The sequence below is a fragment of the Schistocerca nitens genome, chromosome 6, assembly GCF_023898315.1.
Source record: "Schistocerca nitens isolate TAMUIC-IGC-003100 chromosome 6, iqSchNite1.1, whole genome shotgun sequence".
NCBI classification, from domain to species: Eukaryota; Metazoa; Arthropoda; class Insecta; order Orthoptera; family Acrididae; genus Schistocerca; species Schistocerca nitens.
In genome coordinates, this window is record NC_064619.1 from 693,907,326 (window position 1) to 693,933,177 (window position 25,852).

Consider the following 25,852-nt stretch of genomic DNA (forward strand, 5'->3'; position numbering starts at 1 on the left):
CATTCTCTTTTATGTCACTGTTTATATTTTTGATATGTCTGAGGGTCTGTGGTTGGGGTTTGTAAACACCATGTTCTACATGGGCCACAAATTCTTTCCAACTTGAGTTTTCTACGTGCTTCTCTTTTGACAACTGCTCTTTTCCTATGATGTCCTACATTTTCTTCCCATTTTCTTATTGATGGATATTTCACAAATGCTATTCGTTTGTTCTTTATAGCCTTTTCAGCGACATGTTTTCAGTCCTTTCTTCCTGTGTCATTTTACTTTTTCTGCCAATTCTCTGACTGGCAGCTTCTCTTAGAATGTATTGGAGAGCCTTCTTGAGCTTTCTTTTATAGGCAATTTTTCACTAGATCATCCTTTTAACTAAAGTATACTGGGGTTTCTCAATAGGCTTACATGGATGGCTAGTTGTTTATTATTGTCGGTTCTAGTGATCAGATTCAATTTCCAGGCCTTGAAACACATTTGCATCCAAATTTATTATTATTGGCCTGAGGTTACTGGCTTCCAAGGCAAGTTTGTGGCTTGCGTTATTTTTTAACATTGTGTTCAGAATTATGAGTTGGTTATATACAGCGAAACCAATTTAACTGCATCCATTACTACAGTATGTTGCTTCCCTCCAAGGGTCTATATACTGCTCAATTTTTGTGTCACCTACACAAGCTTTAAAGTCCCTCATTACTATGATCATATTCGACCTATTGATTTTGTTAATGACCTTCTGTAAACCCTTTCTCCCCTTCAACTGGAGCACAGACGTCAATCACTGAATGAAGCCTCATGACAGTTTTAGTCACAATTGAACAATCCTTTCACTCCAGAAAGTGTAACTACCGATTGCTGATCTGAAGCACTTCTGTACCAACAACACGTCACAAGCATTTGCTCTAGTTTTCCAATCAACTCCACTGTAGAATTGTAAGTAATTTTGAGTCTCATTCAAACATCTCAATTTCTTTTTTGTTTTTGAAATTACTGCTACTGAAATCCTTTTCTGCCAATATGTCACCTAGCTGGTCTTTCATGTGTTTCAAATCACAATATTTACAGCATTCTGTTTTTTCCATGTGTTATCCTTTTTCATAGCTGAGTCATCAATGTGATGTCCAATCCGATTACTTCCTGGTAGAGACATGAGAGCATGAAGTTTTCTTTCCAGTCAGTTGTTAGCTGACATGAAGCAAGTCCAGTCATGGTGCTGCCACCTTATAGCTTCTGCACCAGCCTTAGGGGTTATTTCAGCTATCCTTAACAGAGGGAACTGACCTGTTGGTAGATGCCTCTAACCTTAGGAACAGATGCTACCTGGTGGATTTGAGACTGCTGCTGGGTTGCATGATCCTCTTCCCCTTCAAAACCGTTTACTATTTCCATGTATAACTGTGGCAAGTAACATTTGCAAGGTACTACCAATTGAGCATTAAAATTCATATGTATAATATTAAAAAAAGACTCTCACTCTCCATTATTCAGCATTAGCACACCACTGATAAATATATGGTCATTGACCATTTACATCTTTAAGGATCAGACAGAAAGAAAGAAAAAAAGAAAAGGCAAATCAGTTTGACAAATACCTCAGTAAAGGTCTTAAGTAACTTCCTTTAAAAGTACGATACTTACCTTAAAAGTGTAATCACTATTATTTGCTGCTGTGTCAAGTTGCCTGCAACGTTCTTTCACAAACTATTTTAATTAATAACTCAAAGTTCAAAATCTTCATTTACCAAAAGTATTTTCACATATTAATATCTTGCTGTAGACAGTTCCTGCTTATCTACCTCAATCAATGTGAGGAGGAGGGTTATTTTTATTGAGATCAAATATAAACATAAAAAGTGATTATGATAACAGATGTCTGAAGAATCAAATATTTGCGTCAGATGCTCTACAAGCTACTATAATACTGATAATATGTACTCACAAGTAAAGAAAAGCAGTTTTCTGACTCATTACAATATCATAATTTTCTTTTACAATGGCAGCAATAGATACATTTCAGAAATGGGTTGCATACAAAGAAATGGCTCCACAGTACAAATTAAATGTAGGCAAGAAAACATGCCATTATAAGCAATAAGAATGTTCACCAAACTTACTCTCATGCACTGCTAAAATGCTCTTAATAGTTACAATGTAGATTGTCTCCATATTAACAATTGCATTATTGCTCTGAATCACAGAAGCTAATCTTGCTTAAGTAACAATGTCAATGTCAAAATTATAAACCTTTTAACCCATCAGAGTGAAACAAAAAACATCTGAAAAACATATGTTGTCACCAACTGTAACACATTCGTACAGCACTATTCAGAATTTTACTGAATGTTAAATCGTGCTGTGCTGACACAATGGAAATTATCCTAATCGAATACAGAGAGTTTGCGCATGCTATGGTCAATGTACTGCATTTCATACAAAAGTTAATTGCAGATATTGTTTCTGATAATGCAGAGTTACTTTGAAATGATGAACAGCACTCAATCACTTCCTAATAAAACTCAACATTTCTGCCTGACTAAACTATTCTTGCTACAAAAATAATAAATAAAGCAGATTAACAACTGAAAATAAAATGTTCAATATATTCTAACAGTAATAACTAATATTTTAAAGCTTATGTTTATATTTTAACATAAACAAGTTAGTTAATTTTATTTACATATTAGAAATCAGTAACTCTGGAGATTCAACTACAGTCACACTAAATTAACAATAATGTAGTTGCAACTGTTATCTGTCATCACTTCAGGTTTCACTAAAATAACCACCTGCAGCACATGAAAAATACAAATGCCTTTTGTGCTAATATCAGAAACACAAATGTCATACAGAAACAGTTGCTGAAGAAATAATTATATAATTCCTGATTTTCATTTAAGCATTACAGCCTTTTTCACTGATCCAGTAGCTTACAAAAGTGAGTTGAAACTCTCACCTTCATAGTCCTCAAGCCATAGAAAAGCTGTATATTGAGATTCTGACATCAATTGATTTAACTTTAAAATATCATACAAACAGTGTCCCTCATATTCATATATTTATAAAATTTTAACCTTTGTCCATGGAATCTTGTTGTCCCTATATTCAATAAACTTCTGATCGAAACAGAAAAATGCGTCCATCCTCAGCCGCATGCAGTGCAAATTTATGTACACAAATCTAAAAACCAACAGCAAAATTATCTGTTTAAGGAAAGAAAAAATAAAAAATTAGGAACTGATACTAAAACCAGGGAACAAATTAGATACAAAACAAAAATTTATTACATAAAATCAGGTTAAAAGCATCTTACCAAAACATAATGATGATAAATAAATGAAAAGTGTGATACAAATATACTGCCTATCGAAAAATAAAGTAACTGAAATACTTTGTCTCACATCACATAATACTGCCCTCTCATGTGCCAACTGCACATCATAGTTCTGTCCACCCTTACTATCACAAGTTTACCAGATAATGTGTTTCACGTAAGATAACATGATATTTACTTCAAGATCATGTATCAAAAAAGTCAGAAAGTAATAATAACAGCCCACAGTAATCACAATATGTAGGATGTGATCAACATCAATTATGATTTCATAATCACCACATAGTATAGTCGGAGTCCTCTGCATCAAAGGTCATGAAAAACCCAACTAGAGTTGCATAGACAACAACATTCCCTGCTAACGTCAGGTAACAAGCACCCCACTGAATCTGAAACACAAAACATTTGCTTAAAACCTAAGTTGTTCTGACAAGGACATTATGACGTACAACTCTTTAACTTCAAACTTACAACTGGATCATTTGATGGCGAACGAGCTAACACGATAGGCAGAGCAAAAGATGACACCACAAACCCCATTGTAACAAATATAGCCAGCTCATAAGCACTTGTACTGCTGGCTCCAGAATTTTCATTGTAGCGGCGAGCAATCAGAGTTGGTAGGGGTGCAAGTATATAGAAGAGGACAACAAAAAAAGGCCACCAAATCCTGAAACAAACATAAAAAATTACCATTAACATGGTTTAAGAAAAAGAGTGAAATAAAAGTACAGAAACACAGCAATCTGCCAGATCTTTATCAATATAATTTTGTTTCTAGTCAACTAGAACATTTCAAAAAGACAACTTATCATAGCTATTTCTCTTTTCAGGAGAGGATGCACAGAAACCCCAATCAATATGGTGCTCCCAGACTATTATGCCTATCACCTGTTTGTCAGAGACTGGTCCAAGTCAAATCCAGCTGTGTTCACTTGCAGAGGAATGACAAGTGGTATATCATTCAATATAGTCTAACAACAACATCTAATATTTTACTGCTTATATTTATATGTGAAATGCTTACTAAGAATGCAAATGGACACACACTTGGTGAGAAAAAGAGCTCATGTAGGCACTAAGGTAGCAACAACTTTTTTCATTACCCAATGAACTGCAGTAATGCCAAGATCAGAGGGAGAGATTTTTATTTCTCCCTTGGTCAGACCGAGTGTAAATAATGCCACGCGAAGAATTCAGCATTCAACAAGCCTTGACACAAACAGCACTGCTGTGGAGGAGTGAAGTTGCAAGCTATTGTTGGGCTTGAAAATCACAACTGGTCTCCAAACACAAAGTTCCATTATGTAAACAAGAGCACGATTTCACAGAGCCTGCAACATCAACACCTTTCAGAATAATAAACGGATTAACCATTGCGAAGGACTGACCCCCATCAGTACATTATACCACATGGAACCTAGATTCAGCTGGGAGATTCTTTGAATATTTAGTCTCATTCCGTTTGCGCTTAGCAGACAGACTGAGATGGTGACTGACTCATTGCAAGAAAATCCCCACTGGTTGCCAACGTCTCCAATGGCATGCTCCTCCCGCCTGCAGATGGGAGCTGATTGTTCACACCTCCGTAACTCCTGACAGAGGGGCCAACTGGCAATATGGGAAGGTAACAGCTCAAGCAATCATCCCTCCCTGGGCCTGGCCTGTGCCAGGGTGTGTGTGCAAACCCTACCCGTCGACTGAAGGCTGCGGATTATGCATTACTCAGTCACCTACCTGAAGGGTAGGAGATGAAGAATGAAGAAAGAAAGGAAAAACAGATGATGTCAGGCTATTAAAACATCAGAACACATTTTCAGAAATATCCCAGAATATTCCCCACAGGAGGGGGAAAAGAATAGCAGAAGGATAGACATGCAGCACAGAAAGGGAAGATGAGCTGCAAAGGCTGCGATCCCATGGTAGCCAAGTACAAACTCACCAAAGAATTGTGAGCCACATGGTAGGGGGGATGGGCTGTGGTTTTAGCCCATAATTTTAGCTTCCTCAACATGATGAAAGAATACTCCATTCCCCTCCCTCCCCCAATTAATGGCTGCTATACTGTAATGGAGTGTTGAATAATTTTATCCATAAAATCCACACATAAGAGAGCAAAAGCACGATCTCTCCCACTCTCTTTATTGCCCTTATACTTTGATTGAAATTACTTTCTGATTGACAGACTGCAGTGACAGGCAACAGTTTTGCCAGTATTCAGCCAGCCAGTCACTTCCCCCAAAACTGGCAATATAGCAAGCATGTGGCACTTGAGAAAGAACTCCAATTAGCTGCCAGATGGTCCCTACCGCTCAACTTGCTGAAATGTCGAACACAAAAAAAAATTTAATAGGGGTATAGAAATAAAACATTTTGCTCCCTCTCTCATTTTAATTTTATTGTGAAAGATTAATTGGAACACTAATTCTGATAAGAGTTTCTGTACAATTAATTGTGACTGTTTAATGAACACGTTACAAGATTAGTAAAGCTGTGTCAGTAGACTGAAAATAAATGTAATTTATCATTCTTTACATTATTATTTTTCCCCTTTGAATTCAAGTACTACTGCTACCCTGTTGCAAACCACTGGTCAACTCAATTAATTCTGAATTTAATCTTGGGAGCAAGCAGTCTACTTAAGAAGTTCAGTTTGTGAATTGCTGTATCAAACCCGAGAGTGTACTTCTTGACAGTCACGTCAATTAAATATCTGGGTGTAACATTGCAAAGTGGTATGAAATGGTTGGTTGATTGGATTGGAGAAAGGGACCAAACTATGCGGTCATAAGTCCCTCTGACCTTTGAATAACTGAAATCGATAAAACCTCACACTATAAGAGGGAACTACAACGGCTATAAAATTACAAATTATTGATAGAGAAGGAAGGAAGAAGAGAAGATAAGATAAGAGGGAAAGAAAGTGACTAATGACAGGGGCATGAAGGAAGAAGCACAGGTAGACAAGATAGACAATCAAGATAAAACAGACCCCATAAAGAAAGGAGTGGAAGGCAGAGGGTGGGGGTAAACCACCAAGCCCAGTCAAAGCCAGTCCAATTGGGGCGAAGGGGGGAGCAAGACGGCCTGCCATCCCCTCCACTCACGAATAAGGTTGAAGAGCCCACACTTAAATAAAGTGATAAAAACCCCCATCATGAAGAAATCTTCAAACTAGATCAGCCGGTGAGGCATTGTCAGCTAACACCAGGGGCAGCCAGTCAGGAAAGCTAAAAGTCCGTCGCAGGGCGGCTAAGTTGGGACAGTCCAGTAAGAGGTGAACCACAGTCAACATTGATCCTCAACAAAAGAGAGGGGGGTCCTCATGACAGAGGAGATAACCGTGAGTCAGCTGAGTACAGCCGATGCGAAGCCGGAAAAGGATGACAGAGGCTTTACGAGAGGCCTGTAAGGAGGACTGCCACATAGTTGTAGAATCCTTTATCGCCCTGAGCTTGTTTGGTGAAGAAAGAGTGTGCCATTCTGCATTCCAAAGTCCCAAAACCCGACGACATAATGCTGAGCGAAGGTCTATTTCCGGAATGCCAATAGCAAGAGATGGCCTGTTAGTAGCCAATTTAGCCAGTTGATCAGCAAGTTCATTGCCAGGGATCCCAACATGGCCTGGAGTCCAAATGAAAACCACTGAGCATCCATGTTGATCAAGGAGTCTTGGATAGCTACGACCAATGGGTAACGAGGGAAGCATTGGCTGAAAGCGTGCAAACTGCTCAAGCAGTCACTACAGATAGTGAAGGACAGTCCTGAGCAGAAGAGGACATGCATGGTCCAGTGCGTGCAAAATGGCTCTGAGCACTATGCGACTTAACTTCTGAGGTCATCAGTCGCCAGTGCGTGCAAGATGGCTACCAGTGCGTGCAAGATGGCTACCAATTCTGCAGTAAAAACACTACAGTCTTCTGGCAAGGAACGAAGTTCTGTGTGTCTCGCATAGGTGTAAGCATAACCAGTGTGACCAGCAACCATGGATCCATCAGTATAAATCACTTCTGAACCCTGGAATGAACTGAGGAGACAGTAGAATTGGTGGCGAAGGGCCTCCGGAGGTATAGAATTGATGGAGAGATCAAGACAGAGCTATGACCGAGAGACGCATCACGGAGGGGTATGTGCGTGAGCGGAGAAAATAGGCGGTAAACGGAAGTGCTGGAGCTCAGAAAAGAATGACTGAAAGCGGGCAGCCACGGTAAGCCCACATCGTGGCCGCCACAGGAGGAGGTTGATCTCTGTGTCTGGATAAAGGAGACCATAATTAGGGTGCTTTGAGGTTCAGCGAATGCGGAGCGCGTAAGATATCAGCTGTTGTTGGCGCAAAACTCGCAGTGGTGGAATCCCCACCTCTGCGAGAAGGATAATCACAGGGCTAGTCCGGAAGGCACCAGTCGCAAGTCAGACCCCACAATGGTGGTTGGGGTTTAGTATCTGCAATGTCGAAGGTGACACAGAACCATAGACAGGACTCCCATAGTCTAAATGAGACTGGACCAGCACTTTGTACAATCGCTGGAGAACAGAGAGGACTTCACCCCAGGTGGTATTACACAGACATCTAAGAACATTGAGATGTAACCAGCATGTCCTCTTCAGCTCGCGAAGATGAGGGAGCCATGTCAACCGGGCATCGAAGACCAGACTCAAGAAGCGATGGGTGTTCACCACCTTGAGCGATTGGCCATCAAGGAACAGGTCTGGATGGGGATGGACTGTACGGCGATCGCAGAAATGCATGACGCATGACTTTTCCACCGAAAACTGAAAGCCATGGGGGATGATCCAAGATTGCGCCCGATAGATTGCCCCCTGTGGACAGCGTTCTGCAGTGCCCATGACGGAAGAAGTGACGTAGATAGAAAAGAGGGGGACACTGTCGGCCCCGCAGTCACCACCAGTCCATTAATGGTGACAAGAAAGAGAGGGACGCTCAGCACAGAACCCTGTGGAACACCATTTTCTTGCCTACGGGAAGTGCTATAGGAGGAACCAACTTGGACCCGGAAAGAGCGACAAGAAAGAAAGTTACGATAAAAACGGGCAGAGCACCACGTAAGGCCCCAGTCATGAAGGGTGGTGAGGATGTGGTGGTGCCAGGTGGTGTCTTAGGCTTTATGCAGGTCAAAGAAGACTGCAATGAGGTGTTGCCGATGGGCAAAAGCCGACCAGATAGCAGACTCCTGATGGACTAAGTTATCCACCATAGAGGGACCACGGCGGAAAACACCTAGAGTCGATGACAAAAGGTCACAGGATTCAAGGATCCGAAACAGCTGCCGACTCACCAGGCATTCTAGGAGCTTGCAGAGGGTGTTGGTAAGGCTAATTGGATGGTAGCAATCCAACTGAAGAGGTGGCTCCCCAGGCTGCAAAACCGGAATAACAATGCTTTCCTGCCACTGGGTAGGAAATACCCCCTCACTCCACAGACGGTTGAAAAGGGTCAATACACAACGGTGGCCAGCCACCGACAAGTGTTGGAGCATTTGGTTATGTATCCAATCGAGTCAGGTTGCCGTGTCAGGACAAAGGGCGTGGGCGCTGGTGAATTCCCACTCACTAAATGGGGCATTATAAGGCTCCAAGCAGCGAGAAACGAAAGACAAAGGCAGTCCTTTCGAGCACTCTTTAAGGAGGACGAACATGGGCAGATATTGAGTTGATGCAGATGCTTGGGCGAAGTGTTGAGCAAAATGCTCTGTGGCAAAGTCCGTATGGGTAAGGACAACACCATGCACAGGAATTCCTACAACGCCAGTAGGAGGACGACAGCCAAAAATTCGCCTGAGTTTTGCCCAGACTTGTGAAGAAGGGGTGTGCCGTCCTATGGCAGCCCATATTGTTCCCAGCAAACCCATTTCTGAAATTTGATTAGGTAATGGGCCAGGGCGCGGAATCGTTTGAAGACCATAAGGAGAGCAGTAAAAGGGTGCTGCTTGAAGAATTGAAGTGCACGACGGCGGTCTTTTATGACCGCAGCAATTTCTGGAGTCCACCAAGGGACAATCTTCGGGTGGGGGGAACCCGAGAAAGAAGGGATGACTGAAACAGCTGCGGCAAGAATGGTGGCAGTCAAAGTCTGTGTAGACTCATCAATACTACTGTGTGGTAGTACAGGGGGGATGGTAGCAGAGGAGAAGGCACCTCAATCAGCTTTAGAGAAGGCCCACCTGGGAGGGTGATGGAGCGAGATACAATGAAGGAAGGTCAAAACAATCAGGTAATGATCACTGTCACGTAAGTCATCGTGGACACCCCACTGAATGGAGGGAAGAAGGCCAGGACTGCAGACAGAGAGGTCAATGGTAGAGAAAGTGCTGTGTGCCACACTAAAGTGTGTGGGAGTGCCAGTGTTTAGGAGACAGAGGTCAAGCCCTGCCAGAACAGCTTGAACTGTCCTGCCCCGGGCAGTAGTCGTGTGACTACCCCAAAGAAGGTTGTGGGTGTTAAAGTCCCCTAGAAGCAGGAAGGGAGAAGGGAGTTGTTGAAAAATGGTGGTTAGGGCAAGGGATGTGGGCAACCTGTCAGGCGGGAGGTAGAGATTACAGATTGTGACTGGAGTGGCCAGATGGACCCTGACAGCAACTGCTTCCAGAGTGCTATGGAGGAAGGACCCATTTACTAACAATGTCCTTGTGAACCAACCTGCAAACACCACCAGAAGCCCGCAAGGGGCCAATCAGTTTCGAAAGAAAGTGTGGAACCCACAAAGGGTGACTGAGTAAGAATTGACAAAATGGGTCTCCTAGAGAGCAATGCAAGCAGCAAAGTAGGAGGAAAGAAGGGGCTGCAACTCCAGGAGGTGACACAAATAGCCATTACAACTCCACTGGAGGAGTCTCTAACTAGATTCCAAATGGGAAGTGAACGGACTGGAGCCGGTCATGCTGCCAAGTCACCAATAAGGATGGGGTAATGTCCATATAGGTGGGGTCAAACTCTGTTGGTTCATTGGCTGGAGGAGGGGAAGGCGGCACCTCAAGGGGTACTGGAGGGGCCTTGCCCTTGTTCATATGTTTCTGCTTCTTCTCTTGTGAAGGAAGAGAAGGGCAGACTGCAGCGAAGTTAGGCACAGAATTACACCTGGCAATCTTGGTGCCCACCAACCGTGGATCACACAGCTGATGTGGAGCTGCAGATCGCCTTTCAGGGGAGTGCTGGGAAGAGGAGTCCCAGGAGGGAGATCCAGTACCAGCAGCTGTCGAAGAATGGGAGTGTTTCTCCGGTGGGGGAGGGGAAGCAGCACCCGAAGGGGTGGGTATGGGTACTGATGGGGTGGGGGAGTGGGAGGGAGAGTGACGGTGAGGAGGAAAGTGCGAGGCGAATTGGGTGGGGCTTGGAAGAGGGGGGGGGGGGGGGGGATGGACGTAACTGAAGCAAAAGTAGAACTTAGATGCACGGGATGGAGCCGGTCAAATTTTTGATAAGCCTTGGTGTAGGTAAGTCGATCTAAAGTCTTGTACTCTTGAATCCATTGTTCTTTCACATACAATCGATGCACACTGGCGGGGGAGTACAGGCACTCCCCTCATGGAGTGAGCGTCCAGAGGCACCACAGAGTGCATCATTGGTGCAACGGGAAGACGTGTCCAAACCGTAAGCATTTAAAGCATCTCATTGGTGGTGGAATGTAAGGTTTTACATCACAACGATGCACCATGACCTTTACCTTTTCTGGGAGGGTATCCACTCGAAGGCCAGGATAAAGGTGCCTGTATCAGTGTGATTGTTTTTACGGCCTTGCTGTACACGGCAGATAAATCGGACTCCTCGCTGCTCGAGGTTTGCATGGAGCTCCTCGTCAGTTTGGAGAAGAAGATCCCGGTGGAAAATTATACCCTGTACCGAATTCAAAGATTGGTGGGGTGTGACGGAGACTGGGATGTCACCGAGATGGTCATAAGCACGCAGGACTGCCGATTGGGCAGCAGAAGATGTCTTTATGAGCAAAGAACCGGACCACATTTTACTCATGGATTCCACTTCGCCATACTTATCTTCAATTGTCTTCACAAAAAACAAAGGCTTGGTCATGGCAAAACTCTCACCATCTGTCCTGGTACAAACCAGGTACCGAGGGAAAGGTTTCAACCCAAGGTGGCGAGCTTGACCCTCTTCCCAGGGGGTGGCCAGGGAGGGGAAGACCGAAAGATTGAGTGTCATGTCTACTATCACTCTTAGAGACGGCCACAGAATGCCCAGGATGTTGAAGCCTTTGTCACTTCATGTGCACGGCATCCACCCTAGTACCACCCACTCCGACCAGGGGCTCACCCCATGGGCACCACCCAGCCACAGAAAGGGCCGTCTGGCATGGTGGCCATTGCCTGGAGTTCTGATGCTGTTAAGTGATGAGCATCAACTCCTTGGCATACACAAGGCGTTAACAGCTCAGGTACTAGCATTGTGATGCCTGTGTTGTCAGGGGGCTCAGCCAAGTGGGTACTTAACAGCCCTACCACACGGACTGGCTACTGTGGTGGTGACCTAGTAGGAAGGGGAAAGGGGAGGGGAGGGGAGGGGAGGGGAGGGGAGGGGAGGGGAGGGGAGCCTGCACCATGGAAACTAGGTAGGGAGTTCATCCTCAAATGGCTCACACTGAACGGAAAACGTTGCAAATGGAGGTCAAACCCCAAGGGGACCAAAAAAGCCGAAAAGGGGATGGAAACATCAAGGTAAACAATAGCACATACCAAAACAAAGCCAGGATAGTCAGGTCGATATAAAGAAGTCCACCATGAGGGAAAGGAGGGGGCAGGGAGAAAGGAACAAGGACAGGGAAGGAGAGGAACAGGGACAGTAATGCAGTCTGGAAAAAGGAAGGAGACTGCAATAGTTCGGGGCCCTGTACGCACCACACACGTACCCGTACCCACAAAAGGACTGTGGGCCCCCTGGGGAGGATATGAAATGGAATGAGCATGTAAGGATTGTAGTAGGGAAGGCAGATGGCTGATTTCAGTTTATTGGGAGAATTTTAGGAAAGTGTGGTTCATTTGTAAATGAGACCGCACATAGAACACTAGGGCGACCCATTCTTGAGCACTACTTGAGTGTGTGGGACAAGTAAAGCTATTCAGAGGTGGGCTGCTAGGTTTGTTATTTGTAGATTCAATAAACACACAAGAATTGTGGAGTTTCTTTGGGAACTCAAATGGGAATCCCTACAGGGCAGGCAACATTCTTTTTAATGAACACTACTGAGAAAATTTAAAGAATCGGCATTTGAAACTGACTGCAGAACCCTCCTGCTGCCGCTAATGTAGGAGTGTGAAGACAAGAGAAATTAGGGCCCGTATGCAGGCATATGGACAGTCTTTTTCCCTCACTATATTTGCAACTGGAAAAAGACAAGAAATGACTAGTAATGGTACAAGATACTATCTGCCACACACCATACAGTGGCTTGCCGCATATGTACGTATATGTACAATCAATAAAGGAGACTGAATTATGAACTGTTCCATAAGGGTCTTAGTCACCTTGCACACACTTGGCTAAGACAGTTGTATTCAGATCTCAGCAATGTACTGTGGTTACTGTATGTTGAATTATAAGACTGGAAGTGTTAATAATGATTTCTTTATAGTTGCAGTGAAGGAAGTGTACCTTCTGGGTGCATCCGGCAGTTTGCAGAGCACTCGTATACTTTCCCAATGCCTTGAGGACTGCGTTTTGGTTACTTTTGCTTACAAGTAGGAGCCAATCAAAATGCAATGAACTGGAAACAAATTAAGCAAAAGCGAATTAATATAGGAAAAAATAGCATTTTCACTCTTCCAGAGAAATGTCAGCTGCAAGGATATTTTGATTTGATTGTTTCACTGTCTGCTACATGTACTAGAACTAAAAAATTTACTCTTTATCATGTTTTATGTTAGAAGTGATATCTGATATCCTGGAGACTGTCAGACTTTTATTGTTTTGTGACTGCAGTTTACACAGGTGACAAAGTTCCAATTAGGCAAGTGGGAGTTGACAACTTTTCTCAGAGAGGCAGCTGTGGAAGTTGAGAATGAAACTGTCTTGGTCGCTTTAATTTCTTTCTTTTAAAATTGCAAGGAAATTCCTGCTCCAAGTAGGGTGATTGTCTGAGCAGTTTACTCAGAGGTCTTCTATTGAGCACAATGACCCTGCTTCATGGGTGTCACTTCTGCCTTTCCCATGTGCTGCCTAACCATGACACCCTAGTGTTGTGTCATCAAATCTTCTGACATTTACAGCAAAGCATTGGACTGAGTGCATGAAGTTTTGACTTCAGTCATATAAATCTGGCCTCGATGTGCTCTGGAAGGGTAGTCAAACTGAAAGTTAGGGTGAAAATGGCAGTCTTCTGCAGCTCACCATTAATTCTCCTCGCCATGTTCCAAACTTCTGTTACAACTTCCTTTTCCCAGTGTTTCTGTGTTTCAGCAGAGTCCATGTCCTTGATATCTCTAAATCTTACAATACCCATACTGAAGTATAAAATGTTTTACTTTTCTCTACTGCTATAACATACTGACTGAAGTTCTTAAGAGTTCAGAAGTGTGGTCACTTGGCAAGACAGCAATTTCGACCAAAGCCTTTCTATTGTGAAGTCTATACAGCCTAACTTTTTGATAATCAAACAATGGAAAATCCAGGATGGAATGTAATAATATTGTAAGTAAAGTTGCCACTCACCATATAGCAGAGATATTGAGTCGCAGACAGGCACAACAAAAAGATTTTCACACTTAAAGCTTTCAGCCAATGGCCTTTGTCAACAATACACACACACACACACACGCGTGCAGACAACAGTTTTGTGTGTGTGTGTGTGTGTGTGTGTGTGTGTGTTGACAAAGGCCATTGGCCGAAAGCTTTAAGTGTGAAAATCTTTTTAGTAATACCCCTCTTCTCTTTACCACAATAAAAACATTCTGACACTGTTTTACCTGTTACAATTGTCAGTGTTCGACTTACTTAATGAAATAACAAACGGACTATACCATCAAGCTCTCTCTGTTTTGGGGGTGTTAGTGGTCTCTAACAACACAACCCACTGTGTAGAAATTGTTTATGTTTCCAATGTTCCATGGTGTTGCCACAAACAGATAGGGATCTATACAGTCCACACAAGCAGAGCCCTGCTAGCCTGGATAAGCCTTATACAACAAGGTCTATACATCCTTGCAATCTGGGTAGTTAAGACCCTCGGTAATAGAAGACTAGCAGTCTTTAACAGCTGAATGAACCTTTGGGGAAAGGGGGCGGGATATAGGACAGTCAGCAGTTAGACTTCCAGCATGGAAAGAGAAATGGCTCTCCAAACACTCACATCCCAGTGTTTGCCAATCACATGCTCACGAAATAGTTTTAAGCCATTTTATGGTTTCACTCTTTCCAAACACCTGAGGATGCCACTCAGAATGAGATCTATGGGAACATTCAGTCTGAATGAAAAAACCTTGCATCTTCTCTCCTTAAGATCTTCATTCTTCTTTCCTCCTCCTCTGTTTCCGTTTCTCTTTCAGTCATTCTCTCTCTTATCTCTGACTCTTTAACTGACCTCTTTAGCACCTGAGAATCCTCGGGTTTTCCAAATTCATATGTTGATATCATTCCAAACTCCTCTAATAATCTTGTATACCTTCTTTAATAATTCAAAGCTCATCTGTTGCATCCTCTTGATCTATGAACAACTCTTTCACTTATTTACAAATTCTCAGATTTCAATGAAGGTTACCCCCAAGTGAAATTCGCAAATATTTCTGATTTCCAGACAAGTTTTAGCATTTTTTCCTGACAAATTTTGAGATCCAAAGGGTAAGTTAAAACATAGGTTGACAATCTGTCTTTGCAGTTACAGTACAACAAACAATAGTGTAAACCAGGAAATATCTTAAAAAACTTGCAAGCAGATGGAGTTTCCTGACGAGCAAAAATCTTAAGTACTAACATCAACATCATTTGTGAAAGATGGAGAAAGCAAGCCAAATGGTTTGTGTATTTTATTAAGACCACTGATGTTATTTTATTCAATAAAACAAAACACATTTGGTGACACAAATACGCATTTCCTTGGAGTCGCAAGGCAGATTTAAAATACCTTCACTGATTTCAGAAGTAACCTCAGAAAAAAGTCGGCCTCTTGAAAGAAGTGTATAAGACAGGGAAGAAGTGTGTAAACTAACACTGTAGGTGACCGCCAATAAAATGTTGGTTCTATTATGCTTGTTACTGTCAGTTATAGCCCACTGCAATATACCTACCATTTTACAGGTATTGAGAGATTTTTCTTTTGACAAATACGTGAGTACATAGCGTACAAACCGTCAGCAACTGTACAACATACTTGCAGTGAGACAGTTGCAATTCCTGAAATCCACTGCCCATGGCCTCTGGCCTAACACACACACACACACACACACACACACACACACACACACACACACACACACACAGAGGCATGATAGAGAAGGAAAACGGTCCCTTCTGAAGACCACATCAGTAGTATGGTAAAGCCTGATGAGGTGATGGAGAAGTGAAACAAAAAAAATAATGAATACAGTAAACACAAAGACAAATCATTTTCTTATTCCTACTAGTTCTATATGCACGGAAAAAGTTTATACAACTCGAGACTTTACCTTTTAACTATTTTCTGATACACTACCTTTTCAATCCTCGAGGCAGCTGGACAGGTTTTAGGACATGAATGGGCTCAAAGGAAGGAAGATTGGTTTGACGAAAAATGTATGAGAAGAATTGAGGAACATAATATAGCACAAATGAAATTATTGCAGAGAAGAACTTGAGTAAATCTGAATGAATATAAGTAAAAGCGCCATGTAGTGAAGAGGGTCTGCAGACAGAAGAAAAGAGAAAGATATGACAACATTACTTACTCCGCAACTCTACAGCCCTTGAAGGGCCTTGGCCTGCATCACAATATCCTGCCATTCTATCCGATCCATGGCTTTCCATATCCATCCTCTGACACCCAGCTTTTTCATGTCTTCTTCAACTCCTTCCACCCATCTCTTTCTGGGGCATCCCCTCTGCCGTCTGCCTCCAGCCTTGCAATCAAAAATCCTCTTACATGCTCTGTCTTCTTCCATTCTGACCACGTGCCCCACCAATCGCAGTCTTCTTATTTTAGTGGTGGTGACAACGTCAGGTTCTTCAAACAGGTGTTTTAGTTCTGCATTCGTACAAATGCACCAACCTTCTTTATCATATATTGGGCCATATATTTTACTTAGCACCTTTCTTTCCCATATGCTACGGATCCTTTCCTCATTTACAGTCATGGTCCACGTTTCGGCACCATACATACAAACTGGTCTTATAATTCTTTTGTAAATGAGGATTTTGAATTTTTGTGATAGAAGTGAACTCCCAAGCATGGGTAACGCAGCAAAGTAGCACCTGTTACCTGCTGCTATTCTGGCTTTCACCTCACTGCCAATGTCATTTGTCTCCGTGATAGTCGACACAAGGGACTTGAGTCAGGCCAAGTTCCCTTGCACCTTTCTCCAGTTGTTGATAGGATTCGCCTAGCACAGCCGAGTTTCGTGCGAGTAATGCCACATCGTCTCCATAGGCTAGGTACTGCAGTGAACGATTTAAGAAGGTTCCTCCTTTATTTAGCTCTATCTGACTTATGACTTTTTATAAGCAAAGGTTGAATAGCAGTGAGGAGATATTGTCACCCTGTTTAAGTCCCTTCTTCAATTCCACTTCTCTGGAGATTTCGCCCTGTATTTTTACTTTACAGTTGGTTTCAGTCGTTATCAGGAGAAAGAAAACTGGCGTTCTACGGATCGGAGCGTGGAATGTCAGATCCCTTAATCGGGCAGGTAGGTCAGAAAATTTAAAAAGGGAAATGGATAGGTTAAAGTTAGATATAGTGGGAATTAGTGAAGTTCGGTGGCAGGAGGAACAAGACTTTTGGTCAGGTGAATACAGGGTTATAAATACAAAATCAAATAGGGGTAATGCAGGAGTAGGTTTAATAATGAATAAAAAAATAGGAGTGCGGGTTAGCTACTACAAACAGCATAGTGAACGCATTATTGTGGCCAAGATAGACACAAAGCCCATGCCTACTACAGTAGTACAAGTTTATATGCCAACTAGCTCTGCAGATGATGAAGAAATTGATGAAATGTATGACGAGATAAAAGAAATTATTCAGGTAGTGAAGGGAGACGAAAATTTAATAGTCGTGGGTGACTGGAATTCGTCAGTAGGAAAAGGGAGAGAAGGAAACATAGTAGGTGAATATGGATTGGGGGGAAGAAATGAAAGAGGATGCCGCCTTGTAGAATTTTGCACAGAGCATAACTTAATCATAGCTAACACTTGAATCATAGCTAACACTTGGTTCAAGAATCATAAAAGAAGGTTGTATACCTGGAAGAATCCTGGAGATACTAAAAGGTATCAGATAGATTATATAATGGTAAGACAGAGATTTAGGAACCAGGTTTTAAATTGTAAGACATTTCCAGGGGCAGATGTGGATTCTGACCACAATCTATTGGTTATGAACTGCAGATTGAAACTGAAGAAACTGCAAAAAGGTGAGAATTTAAGGAGATGGGACCTGGATAAACTGAAAGAACCAGAAGTTGTAGAGAGTTTCAGGGAGAGCATAAGGGAACAATTGACAGGAATGGGGGAAAGAAATACAGTAGAAGAAGAATAGGTAGCTCTGAGGGATGAAGTAGTGAAGGCAGCAGAGGATCAAGTAGGTAAAAAGACGAGGGCTAATAGAAATCCTTGGGTAACAGAAGAAATATTGAATTTAATTGATGAAAGGAGAAAATATAAAAATGCAGTAAATGAAGCAGGCAAAAAGGAATACAAACGTCTCAAAAATGAGATCGACAGGAAGTGCAAAATGGCTAAGCGGGGATGGCTAGAGGACAAATGTAAGGATGTAGAGGCCTGTCTCACTAGGGGCAAGATAGATACTGCCTACAGGAAAATTAAAGAGAGAAGAGAACCACTTTTATGAATATCAAGAGCTCAGATGGCAACCCAGTTCTAAGCAAAGAAGGGAAGGCAGAAAGGTGGAAGTGGAAGGAGTATATAGAGGATCTATACAAGGGCGATGTACTTGAGGACAATATTATGGAAATGGAAGAGGATGTAGATGAAGACGAAATGGGAGATAAGATACTGCGTGAAGAGTTTGACAGAGCACTGAAATACCTGAGTCGAAACAAGGCCCCGGGAGTAGACAAAATTCCATTAGAACTACTGATGGCCTTGGGAGAGCCAGTCATGACAAAACTCTACCATCTGGTGAGCAAGATGTATGAGACAGGCAAAATACCCTCAGACTTCAAGAAGAATATAATAATTCCAATCCCAAAGAAAGCAGGTGTTGACAGATGTGAAAATTACCGAACTATCAGTTTAATAAGTCACAGTTGCAAAATACTAACGCGAATTCTTTACAGACGAATGGAAAAACTGGTAGAAGCGGACCTCGGGGAAGATCAGTTTGGATTCCGTAGAAATGTTGGAACACGTGAGGCAATACTAACCTTACGACTTATCTTAGAAGCTAGATTAAGAAAAGGCAAACCTACGTTTCTAGCATTTGTAGACTTAGAGAAAGCTTTTGACAATGTTAACTGGAATACTCTCTTTCAAATTCTGAAGGTGGCAGGGGTAAAATACACGGAGCGGAAGGCGATTTACAATTTGTACAGAAACCAGATGGCAGTTAGAAGAGTCGAGGGGCATGAAAGGGAAGCAGTGGTTGGGAAAGGAGTGAGACAGGGTTGTAGCCTCTCCCCGATGTTATTCAATCTGTATATTGAGCAAGCAGTAAAGGAAACAAAAGAAAAATTCGGAGTAAGTATTAAAATTCATGGAGAAGAAGTAAAAACTTTGAGGTTTGCCGATGACATTGTAATTCTATCAGAGACAGCAATGGACTTGGAAGAGCAGTTGAACGGAATGGACAGTGTCTTGAAAGGAGGATATAAGATGAACATCAACAAAAGCAAAACGAGGATAATGGAATGTAGTCAAATTAAATCTGGTGATGCTGAGGGAATTAGATTAGGAAATGAGACACTTAAAGTAGCAAAGGAGTTTTGCTATTTAGGGAGTAAAATAACTGATGATGGTCGAAGTAGAGAGGATATAAAATGTAGAATGGCAATGGCAAGGAAAGCGTTTCTGAAGAAGAGAAATTTGTTAACATCGAGTATAGATTTAAGTGTCAGGAAGTCGTTTCTGAAAGTATTTGTATGGAGTGTAGCCATGTATGGAAGTGAAACATGGACGATAACTAGTTTGGACAAGAAGAGAATAGAAGCTTTCGAAATGTGGTGCTACAGAAGAATGCTGAAGATAAGGTGGGTAGATCACGTAACTAATGAGGAGGTACTGAATAGGATTGGGGAGAAGAGAAGTTTGTGGCACAACTTGACTAGAAGAAGGGATCGGTTGGTAGGACATGTCCTGAGGCATCAAGGGATCACAAATTTAGCATTGGAGGGCAGCGTGGAGGGTAAAAATCGTAGAGGGAGACCAAGAGATGAATACACTAAGCAGATTCAGAAGGATGTAGGTTGCAGTAGGTACTGGGAGATGAAGAAGCTTGCACAGGATAGAGTAGCATGGAGAGCTGCATCAAACCAGTCTCAGGACTGAAGACCACAACAACAACAAGTTGGTTTCGCTGAGGGTATTCATAGAAAGTTTAATGAGCTTCTTAGGTATTCCAGGCTCTTCCATTACATTTCGCAATGCCACTTTTGAGATGCTATCACAGGCTTGTTTAAAGTCAATATAAAGCTGTTGTATGTTAATTTGATGTTTATAACGTTTTTAAAGTAGTATGCACAATGTGAATATCTGGTCAGTTGTTGACCTATTTCTTCTAAAGCCACACTCTGATAGTCTCCAACTCTCTCTTCCACATATGGAATAAGCCTGCTGGTTAGAATCTTGGAGAAAACTTTATACATAGTATTTAGTAGGGAGATTCCTCGATAGTTCTGACAGTTTAATTTATCTCCTTTTTTATGTATAGGGCACATTATAGCTGTTTTCTACTCATTTGGCATGCTCTCCTCTTGCCAGATATTCAGTATTATTTTATGAATTGTTTTCAACAGTGTTTCCCCACAATATTTGAGAAGTTCGGCCTGGATCTGATCTTCTCCAGGCGCCTTATTGTTTTTTAAGGTCTTAATGGTTTGCATCACTTCCCCCATTGTATGTTGTGGTGTTAAAACCTATGGTCCATAGTAAGTTAGTTCCACCAGTTCCTCTCGTTCTAACCCTTCTACTTCTGGGTTCAGTAACTCTTTGAAGTATTCTGCCCATCTGTCAAGTATTTTATTACTCTCCCCTATCAAATCCCCTTCTTTGTTCCTACACATATTTGTTCTGGCTTGGAACCCGGTCTTTCCTTCTTTAATATTTTGGTACATTTCACGACTTTGCTTCTTTTCCCCTACCTGTTCAATTTCTTCCAGTTTTTTTCTTTTCGAGTCCTCTTTTCTTCTGTCTGCAGACCCTCTTCACTACATGGCGCTTTTACTTATATTCATTCAGATTTACTCAAGTTCTTCTCTGCAATAATTTCATTTGTGCTATATTATGTTCCTCAATTCTTCTCATACATTCTTCGTCAAACCAATCTTCCTTCCTTTGAGCCCATTCATGCATGTCCTAAAACCTCTCCAGCTGCCTCGAGGATTGCAGTCTTACATCATTTCCACATTACTTCTATATGTTCATTTGATGTGTCGGTCTCATTCTTACTCCCCTCTTCTATTTTTGTCTGATATGCTCTCCGCATTTCTTCTAACTTCAGTTTCTTAAAGTCAAACCACTTTTTTGTGGCCTTTTTTTTTACTCAATAGTGAGATACTTTGTCTATATTTAATAATCACTAGATAGTGATCTGAATTGCAGTCAGCTCCACGTTGGTTCCTAACATCCATTATGTCTGATCCGTGTCTCCGATCAATCAATATATGGTCTATCTGATTTCTGGTTCACCCATCAGGTGAAATCCATGTTTTTTGTGTATTTTTTTGTGTGGGAAACATGTACTGCTGACAGTCATGTTTTTGCTTATAGCAAAATCTACAGCCCTAAGTGCATTGTAGTTTGATATTTCATGGAGGCTGTCTTCCTATAGTTGGCTGAAAGGCCTCTTCTTTTCCTGTTTTTGCATTCAGGTCTCCTATTAATATCTTGACATCCTGTTTGGGAGCCTGATCATGCAGTTGTTCTACCTTGCTATAAAACTCGTCCTTTTGTTGTTCATCTGCGTACTCCGTGGCTGCATGTACAGTCATCATTGTAATGTTGAAAAATTTTCCCCTTAATCTTAATATGGACATCCGTTCAATGATTGGTTCGAAGCACATCACCGCATGTTTCAGTTCTTTGGCGACCACAAAACTTGTTCCAAAGGTACTCATCCTCCCGCCACTATAGAAGATAGTTAAATTTCCTGCGTCCATTATGTCACTCCCCTTCCATCTAATTCCCTGGAGAGCCAATATTTTTATACTGTAGTTGTTTACTTGCGTTAGCAGCCGACGTAGGGCTCCAGCTTGGTATAGGCTCCGCACATTCCATGTTCGTATGTACATATCCTTTTCTTTTTGTTTGCTGGGGTCGTCATCGAAATATCTGTCCGGCTTATTCCTTTGCTAGCATTCGCAACAATTTATGTTTTACAGGGGGAGATTGTTAATCTTCTGCCCAACCGTTTGGCGGGTTGGCCCTTACAGCTCGCAGGGCAGCTGGCTCCATGTTCAGGGGAGCATCCTTAGACTTTGTAGATCCCTCTACTAACTGCAAGGCAGCTGGTGATTTGTATCGAGTTTACTCCCTTAGGGAGACTGGCTTCACCACGCCTCCCTGCCCTATGCTGTAGGATGTTAAGAATGATAAGGGAAAAGGATAGGCTTAGGATAGGATATGACAACATTAGATGCCGTAAAAACTTAGCACATGCTCTACTGAGAGAAAAAAAGAAAAATAATGGATCAGCATACTTACTTGTAGGACGGCAGAGCACATCCTAGAATAACCAAGGTCATACCAATTGACCCTGCGAAGGCCAATGAAACCAACCTAGAAAAGACAAGTACAATATAAAACATATACAATGAATATTAATATAATGTACAACTCCAACTTTCAAACACAAAGAAACTTTTTCTCCTTCCTATGAAAAAGGCTAAAAATCTGCTGCTTTATCTACAAGCTGGCAACTGTTTATTCAAATATTCTTATATCACAGAATATTAGAGGAGGAACATAACGGTATCTCCTCCTCAGAGAGCTTAAATTTTACTAAATCACATTTACTTCTTTCAGAATTATTTCAAAAATGTAGAGAGAGGGGTCACATGTAATACACACTACTTCTGTGAGAAAAGTATATTTAGTAGCAAAATTGCTCACTGCACATTACAAACTAAATATGAATTCTCATTAACTCTAGTTACAGGTGTTACAGCAAATCTGGAGCAAAGTTCCCTTTTCACTTCATTTTCAGTGACATGATTTCAAATCTCTTGAAAATAAACTGTCAACACATGAAAATAGTGCACTTGTTCAGAAGTTTAATCTAGAGCATTGTATTTTACAGTGAATAATCATACTGACCGTGCTATCTAAACACACCTCACAGCCTACCTGAAACATTATACCTGACAGCAGCCCCTCCAATTTCCCAGATCTTTCAAAATCATTTGCCACCCAATAACTGGAATTTCAGGACCTCACTGAAAAGTTAGATGAAGCCTAAAAACATAAAAAGATCCACAAGTGTTCAAAATATGAAATAATCTTAATTACACATGTCCCTGATTGTAATTATTTTGCCACCAGAGAGATGTTATATCCTTATCCTTCTGTGTCCTCTCAGCAGAAGTTTTCTAACAGTTATGTAAATTTAAATGAACTTAATATCATTCATTAATGGACACAGTAAACCACCACGTTAAGAGCAAAATCCAATCCCCGATATCCACACTTAATATCTCATTTTCACTACCCCCTCCCCCCTCCACACACACACACACACACACACACACACACACACACACACACACACACACACACACACACACCACTTCAATGCTGCTATGTGACCAATAGCTTCAAGAAAACACACTGAAAGCAGGCTTAATTGAGAAAGAAAAAAATACTTAAGGTTCCAAAAAAATTACAGTGCACATCCTTTGGCCTATAAAAATAGTTTAAAAAATGTGCAGCCTACCTAGTGGATATTAATACATTACACAAAGAAGGAATTAGCAAGCCAGTCTGACAAACCCAGAGGATTCAGTCTCGCCATTAGCTAACTTAATGGCAGGGCCTCATATTATATAACACCTAGCCTCTTATTGCTCTTATGTGGCCACATGGCGAAAGCTCTCAACATGATTATTTGAACTGACAAATATTTCTTCAGCGTCATTCTCAGACATTTCTGCTTAAACTCAACAGGCACCTCAACATTAGCGTGATGAAATGCAGCACGACAGTACATTGTGAAAGCTATCATTTTGTTAACCCAAATCCTAGAAAGTGACTATCAGCCTCCACAGAGGAAGGGTATCTGATTAGTTTTACTGTAAAGGCGGGTGTGGAGGAGGTAGGGGTACTGTGAAATAAAACAAAAAGGTAACCAAAGTGAAGGCAGTCTGTTCAAAAGTGCATATCTTTGCATTTCTGTGAAATCAAAATTTGCTGCTAATTAACAACATTTCGTTATCAACTACAAGACAGTACCACTGATCCACAGTGGCCCTCCTGAGGTTGTCCAGCAAGTGAGGGTTATTCCTGCGATGAGACATTGCAAGTTTCAATAGACGCCAAGCATGCCAGACTGGGTTCAGGGCATCACATAAAGCAAGCCGTTCCATTTGGCTGATTGCCACCTCTTGGAAGAAAAGAGTGTTTCATAAGGTAGGCATGCTGTACTCTTGCATTATCATCTTGAAGAATGAATGCATCAATGAAACATTGCCAGTAGAGCAGGGTAATGGGATGGGGGATACTATCCCAATACTACATAACAATCAAATTGCACTGTACAATGATGAGAGGTGTCTAACATCCGACCATGATACTAGACCAAATATGAAATATGTACCTCCCATGTGAACCCACGGGATTGTGTGCCTAAGATTTGTATTAGTACCTGGTCACCTCCATACCTATGATGATCATCAGGTTTCAGATAAAGTCTCCCTTCATTGGCGAATAGAATGCGATGCCACTGACCCTATAGAGTTGGACAACACGGTGGAGTATCCTCACCTAACACTACACAGCTGTCAAAGTACCTTGTATAGTGATAAGAGGCACTTAACATCCATACATAATACTGGACCAAATACAACACATTGTTAATATAGCAAAACCTTGTATCTCGAAAATACAGATTTTACAGGAAACTGAAATAACTTTCTAATACATACAGTTTTTAATTGATACTAGGCATACTACTTTATAGTAGTTTTCGGTACACAACAAGACACGAGTTTTGGCACTCAAATAGATTTTAGAGCATGAAATGAATTTAATTTGAATTTAAAGCCTTTTCACACAAAAATAAAAGTTATAGAGAAGTTATTTATCTTTTTCTCGCAATTTGTTTGATATTATTTCTAAAGAATACCTTCTTAAAAAGGATGATAGTCTCTTGCAATAACTGGTTTTATAGAGATCTGTGGAGAAATTCCAACTGGTACTGTGTACGGATTTTCTCGATACACGGTGATATACTGGGGCATCATGAAAGTAATTTCCAATCCTCTTCAAAACCCAGTTTATATTCAATAGCCAAAGAATGGATTATATCTGGGCTGATATGTCTGTAATGCATGAATCTGCTACTTTATTCAGCAGTCTCAGCATAAAGGCTTTCCACAGGGCTAGTGTAAAAAGCTCCAGACACTAAACGTAATCCACGGTGGTGGATAGAGTCGAGACACCGAAGAATAGACGGCCGAGCAGAGGAGTAGACTATGCTTCCATAATCCAATTTCGAGCGCACTAAGGCGCGATAGAGGCGGAGAAGGAACACTTGGTCCGCTCCCCAGGAGGTACCATTCAGGACACGGAGGGTGTTAAGGGATCGCAGACAGCGAGCCGAAAGATAGGAAACGTGGGAGGACCAGCACAGTTTTCTGTCAAACATAAGACCCAAGAATTTAGCGACGTCTGAAAACGGAAGGTTGACAGGACCTAGATGTAAGGAGGGCGGAAGAAACTCCTTACGTCGCCAAAAATTAACACAAACGGTCTTACTGGGAGAGAAACGGAAGCCGGTTTCGATGCTCCAAGAGTGGAGGCGATCGAGACATCCTTGAAGACGTCGTTCAAGAAGGCTGGTCCATTGAGAGCTGTAGTAGATCGCAAAATCGTCCATAAAGAGGGAGCCCGAGATATCAGGAAGGAGACAATCCATAATTGGATTTATGGCAATGGCAAACAGTACAACACTCAACACGGAGCCCTGGGGTACCCCGTTTTCTTGGG

General features: G+C 41.8%; 1 protein-coding gene across 2 annotated transcripts; it reads right to left on the reverse strand.

Annotated features, from left to right (window-relative positions):
- Positions 1-1,868: 1,868 nt before the first annotated feature.
- On the reverse strand, positions 1,869-22,464 carry LOC126262930 (leptin receptor gene-related protein). Of its 2 annotated transcripts, XM_049959859.1 has the most exons (4): positions 22,355-22,464; positions 3,797-3,995; positions 3,605-3,714; positions 1,869-3,194 (listed from the first exon to the last, which is right to left on the reverse strand). In XM_049959859.1, coding segments are annotated over exons 1-4 (414 nt in total). In that variant the 5' UTR covers positions 22,459-22,464; the 3' UTR covers positions 1,869-3,193. The 2 variants fall into 2 exon arrangements, with proteins under 2 accessions (XP_049815816.1, XP_049815815.1); XM_049959858.1 differs by lacking the exon at positions 1,869-3,194 and having other exon boundaries at positions 3,253-3,714.
- Positions 22,465-25,852: the final 3,388 nt, after the last annotated feature.

Bases quoted from the DNA above. Each gene is read 5' to 3' on its own strand.
- LOC126262930 (XM_049959858.1), bottom strand. From the start codon at position 22,458: ATGTTTTATATTGTACTTGTCTTTTCTAGGTTGGTTTCATTGGCCTTC. The intron at 3,996-22,354 runs GTAAGTATGCTG...TGTTTGTTTCAG, and splicing joins TGTGCTCTGCCGTCCTACAA to GATTTGGTGGCCTTTTTTTG. The intron at 3,715-3,796 runs GTAAGTTTGAAG...TTTGTGTTTCAG, and splicing joins CGCCATCAAATGATCCAGTT to ATTCAGTGGGGTGCTTGTTA.